At 41.1% G+C, this 18,534-nt stretch overlaps 1 protein-coding gene across 1 annotated transcript in view; it reads right to left on the bottom strand.

The window, feature by feature from the left end:
- Window positions 1-853: 853 nt before the first annotated feature.
- Window positions 854-18,534, bottom strand: part of plch2a (phospholipase C, eta 2a) — a 70,462-nt gene continuing 52,781 nt past the window's right edge. Inside the window, exons 13-23 of the mRNA XM_076878073.1 lie at window positions 18,052-18,152; window positions 15,943-16,031; window positions 14,787-14,969; window positions 14,484-14,591; window positions 13,893-14,017; window positions 12,636-12,720; window positions 10,374-10,520; window positions 9,990-10,069; window positions 6,316-7,790; window positions 4,082-4,110; window positions 854-953 (exon numbers count right to left, since the gene is read on the bottom strand). Of these exons, the coding sequence (XP_076734188.1) occupies window positions 6,564-7,790; window positions 9,990-10,069; window positions 10,374-10,520; window positions 12,636-12,720; window positions 13,893-14,017; window positions 14,484-14,591; window positions 14,787-14,969; window positions 15,943-16,031; window positions 18,052-18,152 (2,145 nt within the window). The 3' untranslated portion in view covers window positions 854-953; window positions 4,082-4,110; window positions 6,316-6,563. The remainder of the gene's footprint in view (window positions 954-4,081; window positions 4,111-6,315; window positions 7,791-9,989; window positions 10,070-10,373; window positions 10,521-12,635; window positions 12,721-13,892; window positions 14,018-14,483; window positions 14,592-14,786; window positions 14,970-15,942; window positions 16,032-18,051; window positions 18,153-18,534) is intronic.

Raw genomic sequence — 18,534 nt, 5'->3', positions numbered from 1 at the left:
TTCAGTTCCTCTATGAAGATCTGGCTCCAGGTGTGGCTCCTTTGACTCACTCTGCTGGCTCACTCTACCAGTGGTTCTGCAGAAGACAGAGATTAAGCTGATCTTTGGGGCACTCATTTTGCTAAAGATTGAGGTTTGACTTGCTCTTGCATCGTTGCAGACAAACGCTGGGTGACAGCAGCTGGCCCAGGAAGCGTCACAGGTATTGCTGGCTGTAGATAGACTGTTGAGACTCTTTCTGGCCAGGTTAGAGAGATTTCAATGGCAGTGTCACTTGAACAGATACTAGAGGAGGATGATATGCTGCCGTGGTGGTTGCCTGCCTCCAGTTTCCTCCAAAAACAATCATTCACGGTAGCATCTGCACAGATCTCTGGTACTGCTGACTGAGCCAACCTAGTTGAGGTTACATCTCCTCGAGCATGGCCCTCACTTTTTGTTCTTCTTATTGGAATGTGAGATGGCACTTGGCTAAAAGAAGCTCTCCTAATCTGAGCTGGAGGGACTGCAGGAGTTCTAGCCGACACGGTTGCATGAGGAGGTAGCTCTGCTTGGTCATCAGACTTTAACTCTTGAATCACTTTTTGTTTCTGCTGTAGTGTCCTGGTTTGGTTTGATTTGTGCTCCATGTAAAAATAAGTGTTTTTGTTGGTTTTGGGGTCTTTACTGTATCCTGATAGTAACATTTTCTCAACAGGGTTTGCCAGGAAGAGGGATGTGGTTTTGGAAACTGTAGAAGGTTTCATAGCATCTCCATTCACCACAATAGGACTGTGTACCATCCCATTTGAAGGAATGGTGTGCTGTGTTGAATGTACTGATGTAAATGAGGAGCGATGTGAATATTCTTCCTGAGTGGAGGCAGGATGAACAGAACGAATGCTCTCGGTGTCTTCTGGGGTTTAGTGCAAAAAATGGAAGAGGGGCATCTGGTCTGTGTACTGTAGAACAATCTGTCGAAAAAAAGAAGGAACTCTATAAGCTTGATCACAATACTGACCTAGTGGCGATAAAACCTAATCAATTTGAAAACTGGAGATCTTTTGATCTGATGTATTTGGTATCAGCTTGGATATTGACATGCTAATGATTTGTATATTGCATAATTTAATATTGGCTAAAATAAATGCTTTTGAAATCATACATAAGTCAGTACCATGAAGCTGATGAAATAATCTGGCATGCTACTCATTTCTGAGCAGAAATGAGTAGCATGCCCTAAAGCACTAAAGTTGTCAAACAACAATAACCAGGCAGTTGTATCTTAGCTGTGTGGCACAATGGCTTATTCTCAATGTTGCCAGTAAAATGACAGAAAGCTAAAGTTACAATCTCAGTATTAGCTAACACTAGCAAGAATAATGGCGTCCCAGTGTAAGACCTGAATTTTTGCACTGTTCTTTTGCCTGCTCCCTTTACGGTTCACCACAGTGGCTCCATCTCATTATGTCACTAGCATCATCTTCTGTCAAACAAACTCTCTGCATGACATTTGCCACTACACCCATGAACCTTGTCTGAGGTCTTCTTCTTTTCCTCCCCCCTGGCAGCCTGATATACAACATAATTTGGCCAAAGTATCTGCTATCCTTCTGCTGCACATGTCCAAACCATCTCAACCTGTCCTCTCCAACTTGGTCAACCTAAGCTATCCCTTTGATGTACTCATTCTTATTCCTGATCATTCTGCTTCCTCTAGCTCTGCCTCCTGTCTTGTTGTTAGTGCTATTGCTGTGGTGGCAGGATTGGTGTATGGCTTAACTGCAGGGGAGGGGCAGTGAGGTGGGTTCAGGGGCATTGCCAGGGAAGGCTGGGAGACGCTTCTGTCAGTAGTTGCCAAACCATGTCTCTCATATTTATACAATAGTAGAGACGATGTGTGGGACTACTATGCAGTAGAAGAAATGGAACTGGCAGAAGAGGAGAGTGACCACAGCTGGCGGGCAGTGATGTAAAGCAAACAGTACAAAATAAATTGTGTGAAAATAAAAGAGAAAACACTGAACAAAGACACAGTGTGTGATGGTGCAGCTCCTGTAGCAGCAATTTGCTAAATTGGCACCCAACTTTCCCCCACGTGAAGATGTTGGACCGACAGCCCGTGCAGCTGGTGCACACATTGGTTCAGGTGGTGGTAGAACTGGCTTCAATACACCGACAGTAGGAGGCAGTGCAGCTTAAGCAGCTGGAGAACCTGCAGGTCCAGGCCAAGTGTGAAACTCAGGTTCTGGACAACCTGGTGGCTTGATATGGGTCCACCCTCACAGCTCCCCACAGCACAAGCTATCATGCTGGACAAGATGGGAGACAGATTATCTGCATTCCTGGACATCTTCAATGCCACAGCAGAATCATGTAGGTGTCTGGAGACTGATTGGCCAGTGCGGCAAACACTGGTGCGCTGAATTATTGGGCATTAAGTCTATTCAGACAAGCATCTATCATCCCAGGACTCCACAAGATGTTATTCCTTTAAACTATTTGGCAGGGAGCCAGGGGGAGTGTTGGACCTAATTAAGAAAGGGTGAGTTTCTCATTCTGAAACTCACCCTGGCATGACGATGTGTTCACTGCCCTACAAATTACCTACAAACAAAGGCAAATACTTCAGAAGGAATTGGCTGATATGCTGGAGATGGGAGTAATATAAGAGCCATACAGTGGATGGTATGACCTCTTGGTTCTTGTGGTGAAAAGAGGATTCTGTAGAGTTCTGTGTAGACTAGCACAAGGTAAATGTGGTGTCACAGTTTGATGCGTATCCCATACTCCAGGTTGACAAACTGCTCAATTTTCCACAATACTTGATTTGACCAAGCACCACTGGCAGATTCCCTTGTCTCCAGAGTCTAAGGAAAAAACAGCCTTCTCTACTCCATATGGTTGTATATGGAGCCATGGCCACATTCCAGTTCTTCTTGGCCCAGGTGATGCAGCAACACACTGCATAAGCTGCCGCCTACCTGGATGATGTTATCATTCACAGTAACATCTGTGCAGAGCATGTGCAGCAGGTGGCTGCAGTCATGTAGTCTCTGCTGAGGTGGGGGTTCGGGGTTCATGGCCAACCTGAAAATGTTTGCAGTTGTATGAGGGTTACCACCTGAGAGGCAGACAGGTGCGCCCTCAGATGGCGAGGCCAGCAGTCATTGCATCCTGTCTGTAACAAAACCAAAACGGAGGTGAGGCAGTTTTGGGGCTGGCTGGTTCGTCCCGAACTTTGGGGAGCAGACCAGTCCCTTAACAGACCTCACCCAGAAAGTTGCCCCCGATTTGGTCCTGTGGATGCAGCAATGCCAGGTGGTGTTTCATGTGAAACCCTGCTCCAGACCTAACTTCTTCCCTCCCGTTTATTCTGAGGACTGACACTTTGCACACAGGGCTGGGGGTAGTTTTGTCGCAGCAGGAAAAAGGGCTGATCACCCTGTGGTGTATTTCAGCTGAAAACTGTGAGTGTTAGACTTACTGTAGCACACCTGAAAAAGAGCGCTTGGCTCTGGGGTGGTGGTCTCTCTTTATTCCTACGTCCTGGGGTGCTCATGGACCCTTTGCTCAAATCACGCCACAATGCAGTGACTCTATTGCATTAAATATTCCAATCCCAGACCACCATTGGTATCTAGGTCTTACAGCCATATAAGTTCAACGTGATCCATAGGAGAGATATGATGATCACCTCTCCTCTTAACCTAGCTTCAATAGCACTTTCCCATAGCTTGATGTTAATGCTCATCAACTTCACTATAACCTTAAAAGCTCCAGGAAATATATAAGGACTTTCAAATATTTTAGCCACTTTTTTTTTTTAAATGATAATTACAGACCAACTTAAATTTTAATTTTTTTAAGGGTTTTTTGTACTACATCATGCAGGTCCTGTGACATTAGTTTAATGAATTGTCTTTTCCACTTGTCCACACCAAGTCTCTATTTAAACCCCTAAACACAGATGAAGCTGAATTGGTGCATTGGTGAGGTACAGTATTTTTGAGAACAGGATGAGAACAAACAACTATGGTGGGAAAGAGAAAAGTTGGTGATGGATGAATTTAAGAGGCTGCATGCATTTAACAAAGTTTACCTGACTTTGGTCATCCTCTCAATTCTGCACTAGGATGGAAAGAGAGCATGCAAAAAGGGACACAGAGGGAAAAGGGTAATTTAGACAAACTGAGAAGAGAAAGACTGTAAGCAAGGAAACAGCTTTTTGGACAGAAGAAAAAACATCCTCACAAAAACTGGTCTCCATATCAGAACAAATCTCTCTCCATGTTAGACTGAAAAGAAAGATAATAGATAACGCTGCTAGAAAGGATTTATCTGCCAGCATCATATGACTTAACAGATGTCAGCTTGTAATCAGGCCAGAAAACTTGTAATTCAGCTCCCTATACAAACTTGCTTCCCCCATAAGGTTCATCAAACAGCAATGGCAATCACATGATGAACTGCAAAGGGCTCAAGGGGAGTCAGTTTAGGTAGAACAGCTGGTGTTTATAAGGAAGTCAACTCCTCTAAAAAATGTAATGTGTGGCTCAAAGGGGGATTGTGTGGACATAACTCAGACACCAGTACCTCGTGACTCGCAGGACTCAGCGGTTGTCAATTAAGTACCTAAAATATTCTCGGTTTCAGGACTCAAGCTGAATATATGTTGATTGCTATTAAATGCAATGGTGAAGTAAAGGGTTTTATAAGATTCAATGCAAAATCCAGAATCCGAAACAAATACCCATGAAACATTCCATGGATAGTTGTTCTGGTGGCAAATTCTTTGTATTTCTATATTTTAAATAGAAGAACACATCTCTGAAGCACCAGATGTCCTTGAACAACATTTTCTAAGATGGATGTGGGCAATCCTTGCCCGATCAAAAAATTATTTCTTTCGCATCCACACAAACCATATTTTTCAGACCATAACGTGCACTGGATTATAAGGTGCATTAAATGAAACAAAACAGTCAGTTAAGTCAAACTTTACTCATCTCATTCTTCTTGCTTCCTTCACTTCCGTATCATTGATTCATTAATGTTGAATTCTCTGGCAGCTGCTCTATTCCCATGTTGTTGCAGTATATTAATCACCAACCTCGTATTGTGGATGGATTATCTCAGTTGTTCTCCTGACTGAAGTTTGGTTTATTTGGTTTATTTACAGCATCCTGCCATGCGATTGCATTTGTCCCTAACCATCAGGAACCCTCACGTTAACTTTCATCGATTGGAAAAAAGTTCACGTTCATCCTCCAGCTTCACTGTCTTTATGTTATGCTAACATAGCTGTGTCGCTAGCGATCACGTAGCACATCATTATATACCACCTAGCCCAACTTCAGTAACTCTACAAACGTCACTGCTGTTTAGTTTTCTGTCTTCATTTATGTTGGAAGTGATAACAGAGCTGTACGTTTTAATTTGTTTCAGAAATCGCTCAGTCAGAACATGCTATATCATGTTTAGGTGGAGGCTAGCGAGCTAACTTCCTGCTAACTTCTAACTCTGTTAAATTTCATAAATGTAATAAATTCTGTTTTCATGGATGCCTGGATGTTAAACTTAATTGTTACACCTGGTAAAGCAGCAACGCTGATCATTTTATTAAAGATGAAAGATTTTAGACAGTTTTTAACTATCAGTGATTGACTTTGGGACCTGAGGCTGACGGCGTTTAGGACCCAGATTACTCCGCGAGGCTGAACGACCCATTGACCCACCCATTGAACAGAATTTGGTGGTGAAAAATGTTTCTTATGTTAACCCAAGAGCTGTTAAAACTGACCGGGAACACTAAAGTAAGGGGTGGGGGTGAACGTAACCGGAGGGTTAAGCGGTGCGGCTTCGTAGCTTACCAAAGTCGAGTTTTGAGCACCGTGTAGCACATAAAATCGGTTCTAGGTCAGTAAGCACAACCAGAATTCATACATAAGGTGCACCGGATTATAAGGAGCACTGTCAATTTTTGTGAAAATTAAAGGCTTTAAAGTGCGCCTTTTAGTGCAAAAAATACAGTAGTTGAAAATCATGAAAAGTGATCTTTTTAAACTTTTATGAAGACTTTGCTAAAGCTAACCTTTCAAACATTAACCAAAGCATCCTACAGAGCAATTTTATGTAATTAATAGATCTACTACCACATTTTGCCTTATCTTTAGAAATGTTTTGAACTGAACTAAATGCTTTAATACCCCTGAATTATTCTCTAAAAACAGTTTAGGACAAGCACCTGCTTGACAAATTAAAAGAGTCTAGTTTGAGTTTTTTTGTACTTTGTTCAAATTGAATGATTACTATTGTTTCTAGACAAAAACTTACCATTTTTCTCATCTGTCAAGCATGTGGGTAAAGTAAGAGGATTTTAACGACATAAGCAAATTTGAAACAATTTCAATCATGAGGCTTTGATGAAAGCTACTGAACTCTAAGAAACGATTGATAGGGTTGGATTTGACTTCATTTTATCGGAGGCATGTTGCACAACACAGATCTAACTAACGGCAAAAGGGAAAGCTGACAGCACGTGCTACTAATACTGCTACAGCACACCATCTACCTGGTGAGTTCTACATCTGCCTCAGATACATCTTACCAGCAAAGAACATTGGAGACTTATGGCGCAACTCTTCCATTTTCTGAGCAAACAGGGCATTCATCTCTCTTTGAAGGGTACCCACAGCCCTCTTCCGGGTGTCAAGAATAGAACAAGGGGGCAGCGTAGGAACAGACTCCAAACTGCTCAGACTGCCAAAGCTCTGGCAGCTACTACTGTCACTGAGCAAGAGACCTGAATTCATGTCACTGTATGTCAGTTTAGTGAGTACAGAGCCATAAACAGCACCATAGTTGGGTGGTGTCGCCTGCTGCCAACAGTGAGTGCTCCTGCAGTCTGGTGCGAGGCTTGGTGCTGGTGTAACAGCATTGGAGGATCGTCTGCGGGGAATGCTGCAGGAACGGGTGTACCTCTGTGACGTACCAGGTCGATTGTGGATATACTGGGCACCAAGTGTTTGTCTGAACTTAGATCTGGGGAATGGCATGGGCGAGTACTGAAATTGGGCCTCCATACAAGTCTTGGGTGTGGGAGGAACCTGCTGTACGTTGGGCTGGGCACCTAGGGACCGGGGCATGGCATCAGGTTCTGACTGGACTTGTCTCTTTGATGAGGAAGAGTGGTTACTTTTCTTTGGTCTCTCCCCATCTGTCACCTTGGACTTTTGCTCAACCTGACCCTCTCTTTCAGCCTCTGGGCTCCCCCTTGAGCCAGTCACACATGTGATGCAGTTGGAGGACATCCCCACACTGCCCGAGCTGCTAACAGCGAAACGTGCAAACACATTTGGCTTCGTGTCCAGCGGATCATGAATGCGGAGCCGAATGGCGCGCTTGAGAGGTTCACTCATTGGTCGTCGCTGAGTGTAGAACGAGCGCTTACCTTTACCTTCCTCGGGATGAAAATTTGTGTCGGAATGGTTCCACGGTCCCTTGGTTTGTTGGGGTGCCAGTGAATCCCCATTGTGGTGCTGAGAGGTAGCAGCAGAAGCCTTTTCTCCCTCCCCGGACTCTCGTTCCTCACTAGCTCCCTCTGAGCTGTAGTCTTTGGTGTCAATTGCAATGTCTGGTAAACCTTTCTTGATTTTGGGTTGACCTTTGGTAGGTGCACTGGCCGTGCGGCGCAGGAGGTGGGCCCCAAACGGGTTCTTACGGCTGTGCTGTACAGCAGTGTGACTGTCCAGGGAAGCCTGCTTTGGGTTTCTGTGAAACAACCCTTTTATGCCGCTGGCTGCTCTTGCCTGACAAAAACACAACAGGACATCATTGCCAAACACAATTCCCAAATAAGTTGAAGATATTGAAAACAATCTGCCATATTACACTAAATTCATTGCACCCAATGAATTTACTGCAGTAGTACATACATAGGATTAGTATAATGAGCATGCTTAAAATAAGGAAAGTAAATTAAATCCACATTTCCTACAGAAACGCACATGTGTGACTGATCTCTCATAGATCACACTGACATGATCATCCAGCTGCAACCATGCTGACTAGCTTTGAAATCCACTTGGATTCAAAGTGTTAGACATTTTAAGCAACCAGCTGAAGATCCTGTAGCAAAATATCAGTTACATGTACACATGCTTGAAGGTAACTGGCAAAGTTGAACAAAAACCTTCTCAACACTGCATGGATGTTTTCACTAAAACAGAAGGTCAAAGGTTACAATGACTGGAACAAAAGAAGGACACTGTGGCCGTGATGATTGTGAAACTCAGTGTCTTGGGGTCTTAACTGACTAAACTAACTAAAATTAACTTCCATCAAGATGGCTGTAAATTCAAAAACAGTCCCAGCCTAGAGATCATAATTTGTGAAGATCATTTGTAGACCACGGATTTGCTGACTAGTCAAATTACTAGGACAGTACTGTATAACCAAAGGAACAAAGACCATGTCAGCAGGCTAACTCACCTCATCTTTTCGGGATCTTGACTATTGTAGAAAGAGTTCTTGGCAAAGCAATTCATTCTTAGAGAACTTGGAAAGAAAGCAACTGGGCTTCTTTAAGTTTCTGGAATGTCTAGTACATAGACACCTATACTGAAAGAATTTCACTGCCTAGACCAAAAACTGCAGAGGCTGGGGAAAAAAAAGTGGGACCAGAACAATCGCATTCTACCACCTTACAATTTTCAGTACTTTAATTTAATGGACAGTTGAACAATTTGAGGGGGTGTGCACTGAGGAGAATGATGCAGGGTATGTGGCTCATGCAAGATTCTGACTGGATCTCACTACACCCAAGTTTTGAGTGGCAGCTTCAGGACTCCTAAACATTGTCTGCTTCTATGTTGAGCATTTCATAAAAGAGAGGTCCACTGCAATCACAAACAGACATGGGGAGAGAGTGGAAATGAGAAAGGAGAATGATAAAAGGAGAAAAAAATAGGTGGGCTGTGGCTTCAAACAGGAGTCACACAGCAACTCGAAGAAAGGCAACTTCAAAACAAGGACAATGTGGACAACAAAGTGGTCATTTACTAAATAGCTACTGATAGCTGAGGGCATCGAAAATATGGGCTGAATGAGGAATAACACTGAAGCTAGTGTGATCTGCAAAAACAGGTGCAGTCAGTATATTCTTATGAACAGAAAACTGAAATTTACACTGAAGTTTAAAAGCATAACAATAATAATAATAACAATAATAATGTATATATTTTACATGTCTGAATATGGTCTAGGTTACATAGTTCAGTTTTTGCTGAAATAACCACAAAGCAATAAACAAAAGGAGGCAAGGACGAGTGGCTAAGATTGGAGTGGATATTCTGCTATTAGAAAGTCTCCTAATCATAAGTACTGACAAGTTTTGTTTTGTTTCTAGGATTTTTGTATTTTCAAACAATATTTCAAAAAGAAAATGAAAAGAAGTTTTTGTAGAAAAACAGTTTAATAACAATTTAAATTATTATTATTATTATTATTATTATTATTATTATTATTATTATTATTATTATTATTATTATTAGTAGTAGTAGTAGTAGTAGTAGTAGTAGTAGTAGTAATAATAATAATAATAATAATAATACCAAAACACAGATTTTGGTATTATTATTTGGTTTTTGGTGAAATAACCTAAGGTAAAGTTTATTGTATATTCATTACTGAATACTGTACTGTATATTCATTATTGTATATTCATTTTATTCATTCATTATTCATATATATTCATTCATTTTATTCTATTCTGTACAGTTGTGTACTGTATTTATTCTTATTGTATTCTAATTTTTGCTTCATAACTTTTGCACTGTCCACTTCCTGCTGTGACAAAACAAATTTCCCACGTGTGGGACTAATAAAGGTTATCTTATCTTATTACAAGAACATCTGTAAAAGCTGTCAGTGCACAACGCTTTCATGAACATTTCTGTTTGAGAGCAAAGTGAGCAAGACTTTAAGCTGGTTTCTGCAGTAATACCCACCTTACCAGTGACGTCATTAACAGCTACATGAACAAAGATGGAAGCTTCCTCCATTCCTTCCAAGTACACATGGCGATAGCCTGCATACAAAAATGTCAGAGACAGCTGCCTTATCAGGGACTCAAATATAACAGCCACAAAGGAATAGCTGTAGCCAAATACCCAATAAATACCAGCTCAACCAGCAGCAAAACTATCAATTGACATGATGTTAGCAGAGACTCGGAATCAAGAGCACCAAATTAGTTATATATAGTAGATGTATAGTGAGTTTGTACAGTGAGTTTCCGGTTTGAGTTCCTTGTTTAAGTATATAATCACTAAAACACAGCAGAAAACCTTGAACGAGTGTTAGTGCCATCCAAAAGCAGCACCATGTCTTACCTGGCATCATGCTGTTAAAGGCAATGGTACGCTGGCCAATGAAGTCCTGGCCAATTGGGTCATGATCCCACACAAGGAAACGAATCAGGGCCAGCTCGGGCATGTGAACCATGAACACCAAAGTCTCCTCCCACATCGGGTTGAAACCTACAGAACCATCCCAAATAGGGATGCAGAAGGGATGGGATAGGGGAGATATGTGTGGGAGGTGAGTGCAAAGGAAGAGCAGATAGGAGAAATAATATGATAGATAGCACAATAAGAGTAAGGCAGATAATAATAATAATAATAATAATAATGGATACTTTATTGATCCCCATGGAGAAATTACTTGTTTTTTCTCTGCATTTGACCCATTCACTCAGTGAAGCAGTGGGCAGCCCACTAAGCAGGCGCCCGGGGAGCAGTGTGTAGGGACGGTACCTTGCTCAGGGGTACCTCAGGGTAGCCGTTAAGTGGATTCGAACCGCCGACCTTCCGATCATGGGGCGACCACTTTACCTACTGAGCTATCCCTGCCAGAGGACAGCATTTTGGCAAACGGGCATATAAAAGAGTAATAGAGACAGGGCAGCAAATTATCTTTGCACTCATCAATTATTCAGGGTGTGTTTGAGAGAGAGAGTTTTTGGTGCTGCCTGTGCATGTCTCGTCTTGCTGGGCTCCTCAAGTATATATCAGAAAGCTGTCAAACTATATACACAGATTCACCATATTATATTATATTATATTATATATGTACAAAGCACAACAACAAACCACAGATGTCTACATGCAAACACCTGGACATTGACGTGACTGCGAGTGTCCACAGAAAACTCTCGACTACTTTTAGAAGCTGCAAGAAGCGTCTGCTTCACAGGAATTGCAAGGTTGAACTTGCAGTAAGCTTCATTTGCACGGTGCTTTCAGCTGACATGTTTAGTTGAATTTCCTGACATTACTCCTACAAGTTCACCCTGACATGGCTTTGCACACCACTAGAGGTCAGCAAAAACTAGTTAGCTGTTCCAAAAGAACAAACAAAAAAAACCAGCATCTATTAGCAAGAAACTACATCACTGATAGCAAAGCTCCTCTGTTGTTTTTTATATATATAATTTTTGCCTGTGTGCGTCACAAAAGCAATCTTGAGCACCATTAACTGTCTAATGAGATCCCCATTCAGCTTTCTGAACGTGTTCCTGTAATTATTTCAGGTGGTGATATTGTATTTTCAAACTGCTGTATGAATGAGTTCATTCAGTTTAATATGGCTGAACTGCAGTTACCTTTACACCCACGGTGATGTCTTTCAAAGCACATAAACCTTTCAATACTGAGGCTAAGGTCACTCTTTCAAAATGAATTCAATCCCATCTTTAAAACACAGGTAACTGTTAAAGAGCTGGGCCCCAAATGTTAACATTTCTGTTTAGCAATGCTGGGACACAGGTCTGACCTTTATCAGATTTAAACCAAACACTTAACTATGTACTGCATTTATGGCATCAAAGGATCAGGAAGCAGAAAATTCTGCAGAGTGAAAATAAAATAAACAATAAAAGGTGAATCAAATGGACCATTATGGCAAGGCTGGGATGGTCAATTTGGTAAAGTAAATCCGTTGGATTCATCTTTCTTTGCCTTTAGACAACAATTCTGATGGCAAAAGAGCCAAATGGGACAGGCAAACAAAAAAAAAATTCTGCAGAGTTTAAAAGGTAAAAACAGTTGGAGTCCATAAACAGCTTCATGTTGGGATGTCATGTGGAAACTTGTTTTTATCTAAAATCCAACAGATGGAAACAGCTGTGGTTGCAAAAAGACTTCCAGTCATGACCTAACCTCTTTAAACACTTCTTCTTGGCTGAGTTTATAGGCTGAGCCACTCGTTCTGACTCATACTAAATGAGAAAACACTGTTTTTTTACCATGTTTAAGATGGATGATTACCTGTAGTATGAAACCACACACTCATTGGCTAACGACTTGTCAATCATCAGTCATCAGCTAATAAGCTTGCAGTCTGTTTCTCAGTCAGATCCGCCCCTTGGCAGAAGTGCTGAAGTCAAGACTTCAGAAATCAATGGACGGCATCAATCTAGCTGTATATATTTATATGTATTTTATCTCTTTGTAAAGTTTATTTTATCTGTTTTCATTGTAAACCTACATCGGTTTTTATGTCGTTTTCTTCTGTGTGTCAAGCACATTGAGTTTGAGAAATTGAAATGCACCATTTAAATACAATTGACATTTCATGACTAAATGGAGACCCACCATTATCATCCACCACTCTAGTCTGTTCCTTGCAGCAATCCACTGGGAGGCCAATGATCTCCACTTCCACAAAGGGATCAATGATCTGTCAGAAAGACATTGCACAGTTTTAAGACATCTACAATTTTGACCATTCTTTCAGCAGTCAGAGGTCAGGCCTAACTTGCAGTCTCTGATTTAATTAAAGGTTTTTATCAGGTTGAGGTCAAGACTGTGCAGGTCCACGAAGTTCTTCGACCCCAAACTCTCTCATACATATCTTTGTGCAGTCATGTTGGAACAGGAGGGAGCCATCCCCAAATTGCTACCACAAAGTTGGGACCATGAAATCTCATTTCTGCTGTTCAATACCTAAGAAACTTTAACTTTTACAAATGATTGCTCAGCTGTGTCTGTAATCAAACATCTCTAACTTTGCTCTGCTTCACTTCAGCAGCTTCAGGTAATGTTCAGATGCTGATTCATGGTTTTCTTCAGTTTTGATCTACTGCAGAATAATTTAGGTTATCTGCTATAAAATGTCAGGCCAGGAAAATCTCCTTCATGCTTTTCTGTTTTTATCCACAGTTACTTTGACACAAAGGCATCTGCTGTGATCCTCACACCTCTGATGAAGTCTCACAGTGTCAGCTTTGTTTTTATACATTGATAGTTTACACTGAGTTTGTAATTGCAGAAAAAACAGTCAAATTGTTTAAAATTTAACATTTTTAATTGTTATGACCCGTCTCAAAAGCCGCAACATAAATAAGGAGACAAACACCAGATTGTAGGTGAGAAGAGGTTTTAATCCTAAAATGCATAGCAGGTTGGCTAACATGGCTGGTACCACCAAGGCAAGGCTAGTGAGGCTTCCTGAAAGCCTGCCTCAGGTATCCTTTTGTCCACACCTGGTCAGGTGTGGTCAATTAGCAACAGCTCAACCCACTGAAGAGATTAGGGGCTGCAGAGGGACGTAACATTAATTTAGAAGTACATATAAAAGATAAATGATCAGGATTATAAATCGAATCGAAACCTTGTGAATTTGAATCAGTTGTAGAAATCAGTGGTGATACCCAGCCCTACAAATACCCATAGAACAGCAAATAGCTTACATTGGCCTGCCCATAAATCATTCAGACTAAAAGTAAGGCGCCTTCTCTGCAAAAATACATTTTGAGGAGGTGCTGCTTGTAAGGATGATTACAGATTTATCCCATATTCATTCAGTTCAACGTGGAACTTCAATCCTATAAATCTAGTCTGTGGTCCTACCTCTCCTCGGTCTCCCAGCATTGAGTCTTTGGGTTTGGGCAGCTGTTGTCCACTAATGACCTTTAACACCAGCTGTTTCTTCATCTGACCAGGAATGGGGTCTTCCACGTTGGGGTTAAAGGCATCTGCAGTGGGTAAAATGATTACACTCTACTTGTGATTTTTCACTTATTGTAATAAAATGACAAATGTCAACCACTTCAACTATGAATTTTTTAAACTTTATTTTGTGATATTATAAAAAGCAGGACACACACATCCAGTCTGAGCCTACCTGGTTCTCTACACAAAACACTGGAAAACTCAAGTGAACTAAAGAACAGTAGAGGAGAGGGAGAGCATTAAATAAACTAAATACTGAAAAATTAGAAGCAGTTAGGGACCTGCTCAGTTAAAAACAAACAAACAAACAAACATGGAAAGATGCACAGCCTCTTTAATTCTTCTTCTTGCTACATGTCCTGTACAGTTATGGATGATATCTCTTTCTCCATCTTCCTCCACTCTCACATTAACCAAAAATAAGCATCAAAACTAATGAAAGGCAATGAAACTGATAACACACTGAAAAATGACAAACTAGTGAAATACCTTCGCTCATGAAGGCCGGTTTGAGGATGTAGCCACAGTTGCCATTGCTATAGAATTTGGCTCTGTTGAGTTGGAGGACCCGGCCTTCAGACTGGTAGTTGAGTGCAACTGAAATCAAAGCATTTCACTTCATTGTTCATAGATTGGAAACCTTTAATATGCTAGGTAACAACCACTGAGGGAAAACCAATTGGCATGAGCACCACCTACATTAGTTTAGTCATGACAAACTGAAAGCATCCCTCATAATCTGCTATTACACTAAATGTTTGGCCATACTGAATATAGTTTCAACATTCATACCAAGCTGGCACCCAGCATTCCAGAAGGGCTGAGGGTTGAAGTTGGAGGAGTCCACACGGTACGAGGAAGGATAGATGCGGGACAGCTGCCGCTGGTTGAACTGAATGAAGGACGATGCTTTTTGCTGCATCACCTGGTGGGCTTTAGTCTCACTCAGAGATGACACCTGCCAGCCACAGTTAGCTGCCAAGGATAGCACAGTTTTCTTCCTGAGGCTCATAAACTTTCCAAGTAAAGAAAATGCAGTAGTAGGTACATTGCACTTATAGTTAGGGATGGGAAACTGAGAACTGGTTTTTGTAGAGAACCAGTGGTTCAGTTCCTTGGAATTGTTAGACTGCTTGCCTTTTGATCTCAGTTCCACTTACACTTCAGTTCATGTGCAGGAAGAGGAAAATCACAACATGGTGCACCGAGTGCATACGGACATTTATTTTATTTTTACTGCGCAAAGGATGCGAGTGCATAGAGCACAGAAGAAACTGCATTATGCTGCTAATATAACTTTGGCTAAGCTAGCCAAGAACCAAGAGTGATGTTAAAGCTGCCGATCACAGCCCAGCAGCCAGACCTTCAACTTCAACTGGTAAAACCAGCAGTGATGAGCAGTTAGGCTGCAGCCTCAGTTGCTACCTGTTCATGTTTCTACTGTAGAATCACTTTGCCCTGGTTTTCATTTCTGCATCATGCTATCAACAAAATAGCATTAGGATAGAGATTTGTGTCGGTGTGTGGGACTGTAGCGTATAGCTTTATACTGTTAAATAGTAATGAAGAGTTTCACAGGAAAGTAATGTATTGAGTAGTGTAATAAGTTACTTTTCTCTGGGAGCAATTAAGTAACATGCTGCATTACTTTTAAGAAAGGTGTTCTGTGTAATGCATTCATTTTTTGAGTAAGGACCAACAACAGAGTGGAACTACCTCCAACATGCACAGATATTTGACCTCACAGCAAGCAATGAATTTATACAAATGTAATCCCTTTGACATGATGCTTAGCAATGGTTGACTCTCAAAGCAGAGCCAACAAGAATCGATAAGAGAACTGATAAATAATCAAATCGATAGCTGATAATGATCAATTCCCCATCCCTACTTATAGGGCACTGTCACCATAAACTAAGCTTTGTGCAGTGAAAATACATTTGCTAACCTTGTGCTTCGATGTCATAGAGACCCACAGACCGCGTGTATTTGACTAGATCTGACAGAGCTCTGGACAGCTTCATGGTTTTCTTCTTTCTGTAGAATAGACAAAAGACAAAAGGTGACACATGTGTGGAAACAGCTGGCAAGATAAGGAAAAAACATCACACAGAGTTGATTTTGAGTCTCCAAGTCTCAGGGGATGTGGCTGATTCAAGTGTTGGTGAACGTGTCAGCAAAACACAGTTGTTCATTTGAGCTGAAACCTTTTAGTGGGCGCTCAGGTCCTCCAGGCGATGCACTGCCACCCTGACCACTCCCATCAGGATAGAAATGTTTCATCATAGGATAGAGCTGAACAGGGTTCAAACCTAAAGTGTGTTTCTGTAGTTTCATTCATTTATTTTTTGGACCTCTGTCCATGTGTGTAAATAATGACTGTTCTTGCTCACGGTCTGTTTAGATCCACACAAAGATGTAATATCCCAAAAGGCTAGTATTAGGCATTGTATTGAAAAAGTAAAAAGTGTGGTGTACACCCCTCTCTACACCCTTTCTTATGATATTTTACTCGATATAGTTTCTTTTTTTGAGTTAAACTTTGAACACGGGCACCAGCCATGACAGTCAGAGTCAAACGCTTAGCCAACCAAGGTGTTCGTGTCCCTCGAGGCCTGGTATATGTTTTGAACAATCCATAAAAAATTGTCAGTAACGTAAAGTTCTTTTTACATTGGGTATGACCTTGACCTGATTTTCAACAAAATTACATCAGCTCAAGCTGTTTTTGATCTAACATCACACAAAATGTGAAAATTCTATCTAGAAAATTGTGGATATTGGACCACTAAAAAGAAAGACAAAGGGAACCAGTTAGACACACCTCACACAGACTGAGTGGCTTTTGCTTCTGCACACTTACACTACAATCAGCTGATTTCAGCTCATATGCAGGAGCAGGAAAATGGTGGTACAGCATTACAGATTTTCAGGACTTTTCCTTATAAAGTGTTTGATCTTCTCAACAAAATAACCTCTCGTCTACATAATCAGACGATTCAATTATTTTTTTTAACTGGAAGCAAACACGCAGAGACCAGTACCTAACTCTTTGACTCCCACCAACCTCTGGAACACAAAATCATCAGAACCCTGAACATAGGGGAAAAACTGTTCCCTCAGTCAGAAAGAGCTAGAAGGGAAATAAAAGGAACACACACATGTAAAGAAAGCTCTTAAAACATTGGGCTTAATTGGGTTTTCATCAAATTAGTACAGTGGTGGGAAAGAAGCAACTAGGGAGAAACAGTACGACACACAGAACAATGACAAACAGCCACACACTCAGACACAAACTGGTTCATCCCAAAGACAAAACTCCCAAACACAAAGTAAACAACACAGTGTGTGCTGTGCAGCGAGGAGTGCTCAGACCTCTACACTGGAGAAACCAAACAGCTACTCTATAAACACATAGCACAACACAGAAGAGCCACCTCAACAGGACAAAACTCAGCTGTCCATCTGCATCTAAAGGTCAAAGGAATCCAATGTTCACATTTTGGACAGAGAAGACTGAAAGAGGAGTGAAAGAAGCATCTATGTCCACTGTGGATGACCATCCTTGAACAGCTTATGACACCAACTGTCTGCCATCTATAATCCAGTTTTGAAATCCTTCCCAGACGCCTTAACGCCCACTCACACCTTGCGTCAGGTGATCTCAATAGGTCACATGACAGGGTGAGGCAAAGTCTCACAATGGTTTCACATGAAGCTTATATTTCTGGTGATTTAGCATTCGTCAAAATAACCTGATGAGACTAGAGACTGGCGGCACTGCTGTGTTGCAGTGGGTATGCCTGTATGTGATCAGCACAGTGAAGCATTCTGAAAATGTTCAGACCCTTTGAAAGCTGCCACATTTGGTAAGTTTCAGATTTGTCTGATAATCAGATTTTTCCACAATACCCACAGTTACAAAATAAATATGATCTGAATATATAACAGACTCAAAAGTTCCGTCTGAACTTTTTACTGACAGCACTTCTTTGTTAACCTTTCTGCATGGAGACTGTGTGTCTGAATGAAACACTGGTGCGTTGGTGTGTCATACTTGTTGTGATGCAGCGGGGCACGTGAAGCACTACTTGTGCTTTCTTGGTCTGTGTCTGTGTCTTCAAAGCTTGAGACCTTCTTCAGCTTGGATGCCTTTTTCTGTGAGGAGTGAGGAAGCACACGAGACTGTTCAAAGTTTTTCTTTCATTTTGAAAAGACAAGAAGATGACATTTTAAACCATCATGGACGCTTTTGATTAAATGTATAATAACAGACATAAACTTAATTTTAAAGAAGTCTTTTAGTCATCACAACAAAGGATGCAAATAAATGAATGCAGGTTAACCATCTTTTGTAAGAGTGGCAGTCTAGTCAATATCAAATACATAAAGATGACATTAATAGATTAATTGAATCCTACTTTAACTAACAAAAAGCAACTCTCTTAATTAGTGTGCTTATATTTAAATATGCTTAAATATGCTGTCTTCACCTGAACCAAGCAATAACTCATAATAATGCAAACTCTGTGTCAACAGG

The sequence above is a fragment of the Maylandia zebra genome, linkage group LG20, assembly GCF_041146795.1.
Source record: "Maylandia zebra isolate NMK-2024a linkage group LG20, Mzebra_GT3a, whole genome shotgun sequence".
Taxonomy (NCBI): Eukaryota; Metazoa; Chordata; class Actinopteri; order Cichliformes; family Cichlidae; genus Maylandia; species Maylandia zebra.
Note: the sequence above shows the minus strand (reverse complement) of the source record. Positions and strands in the feature narration are given on the sequence as shown.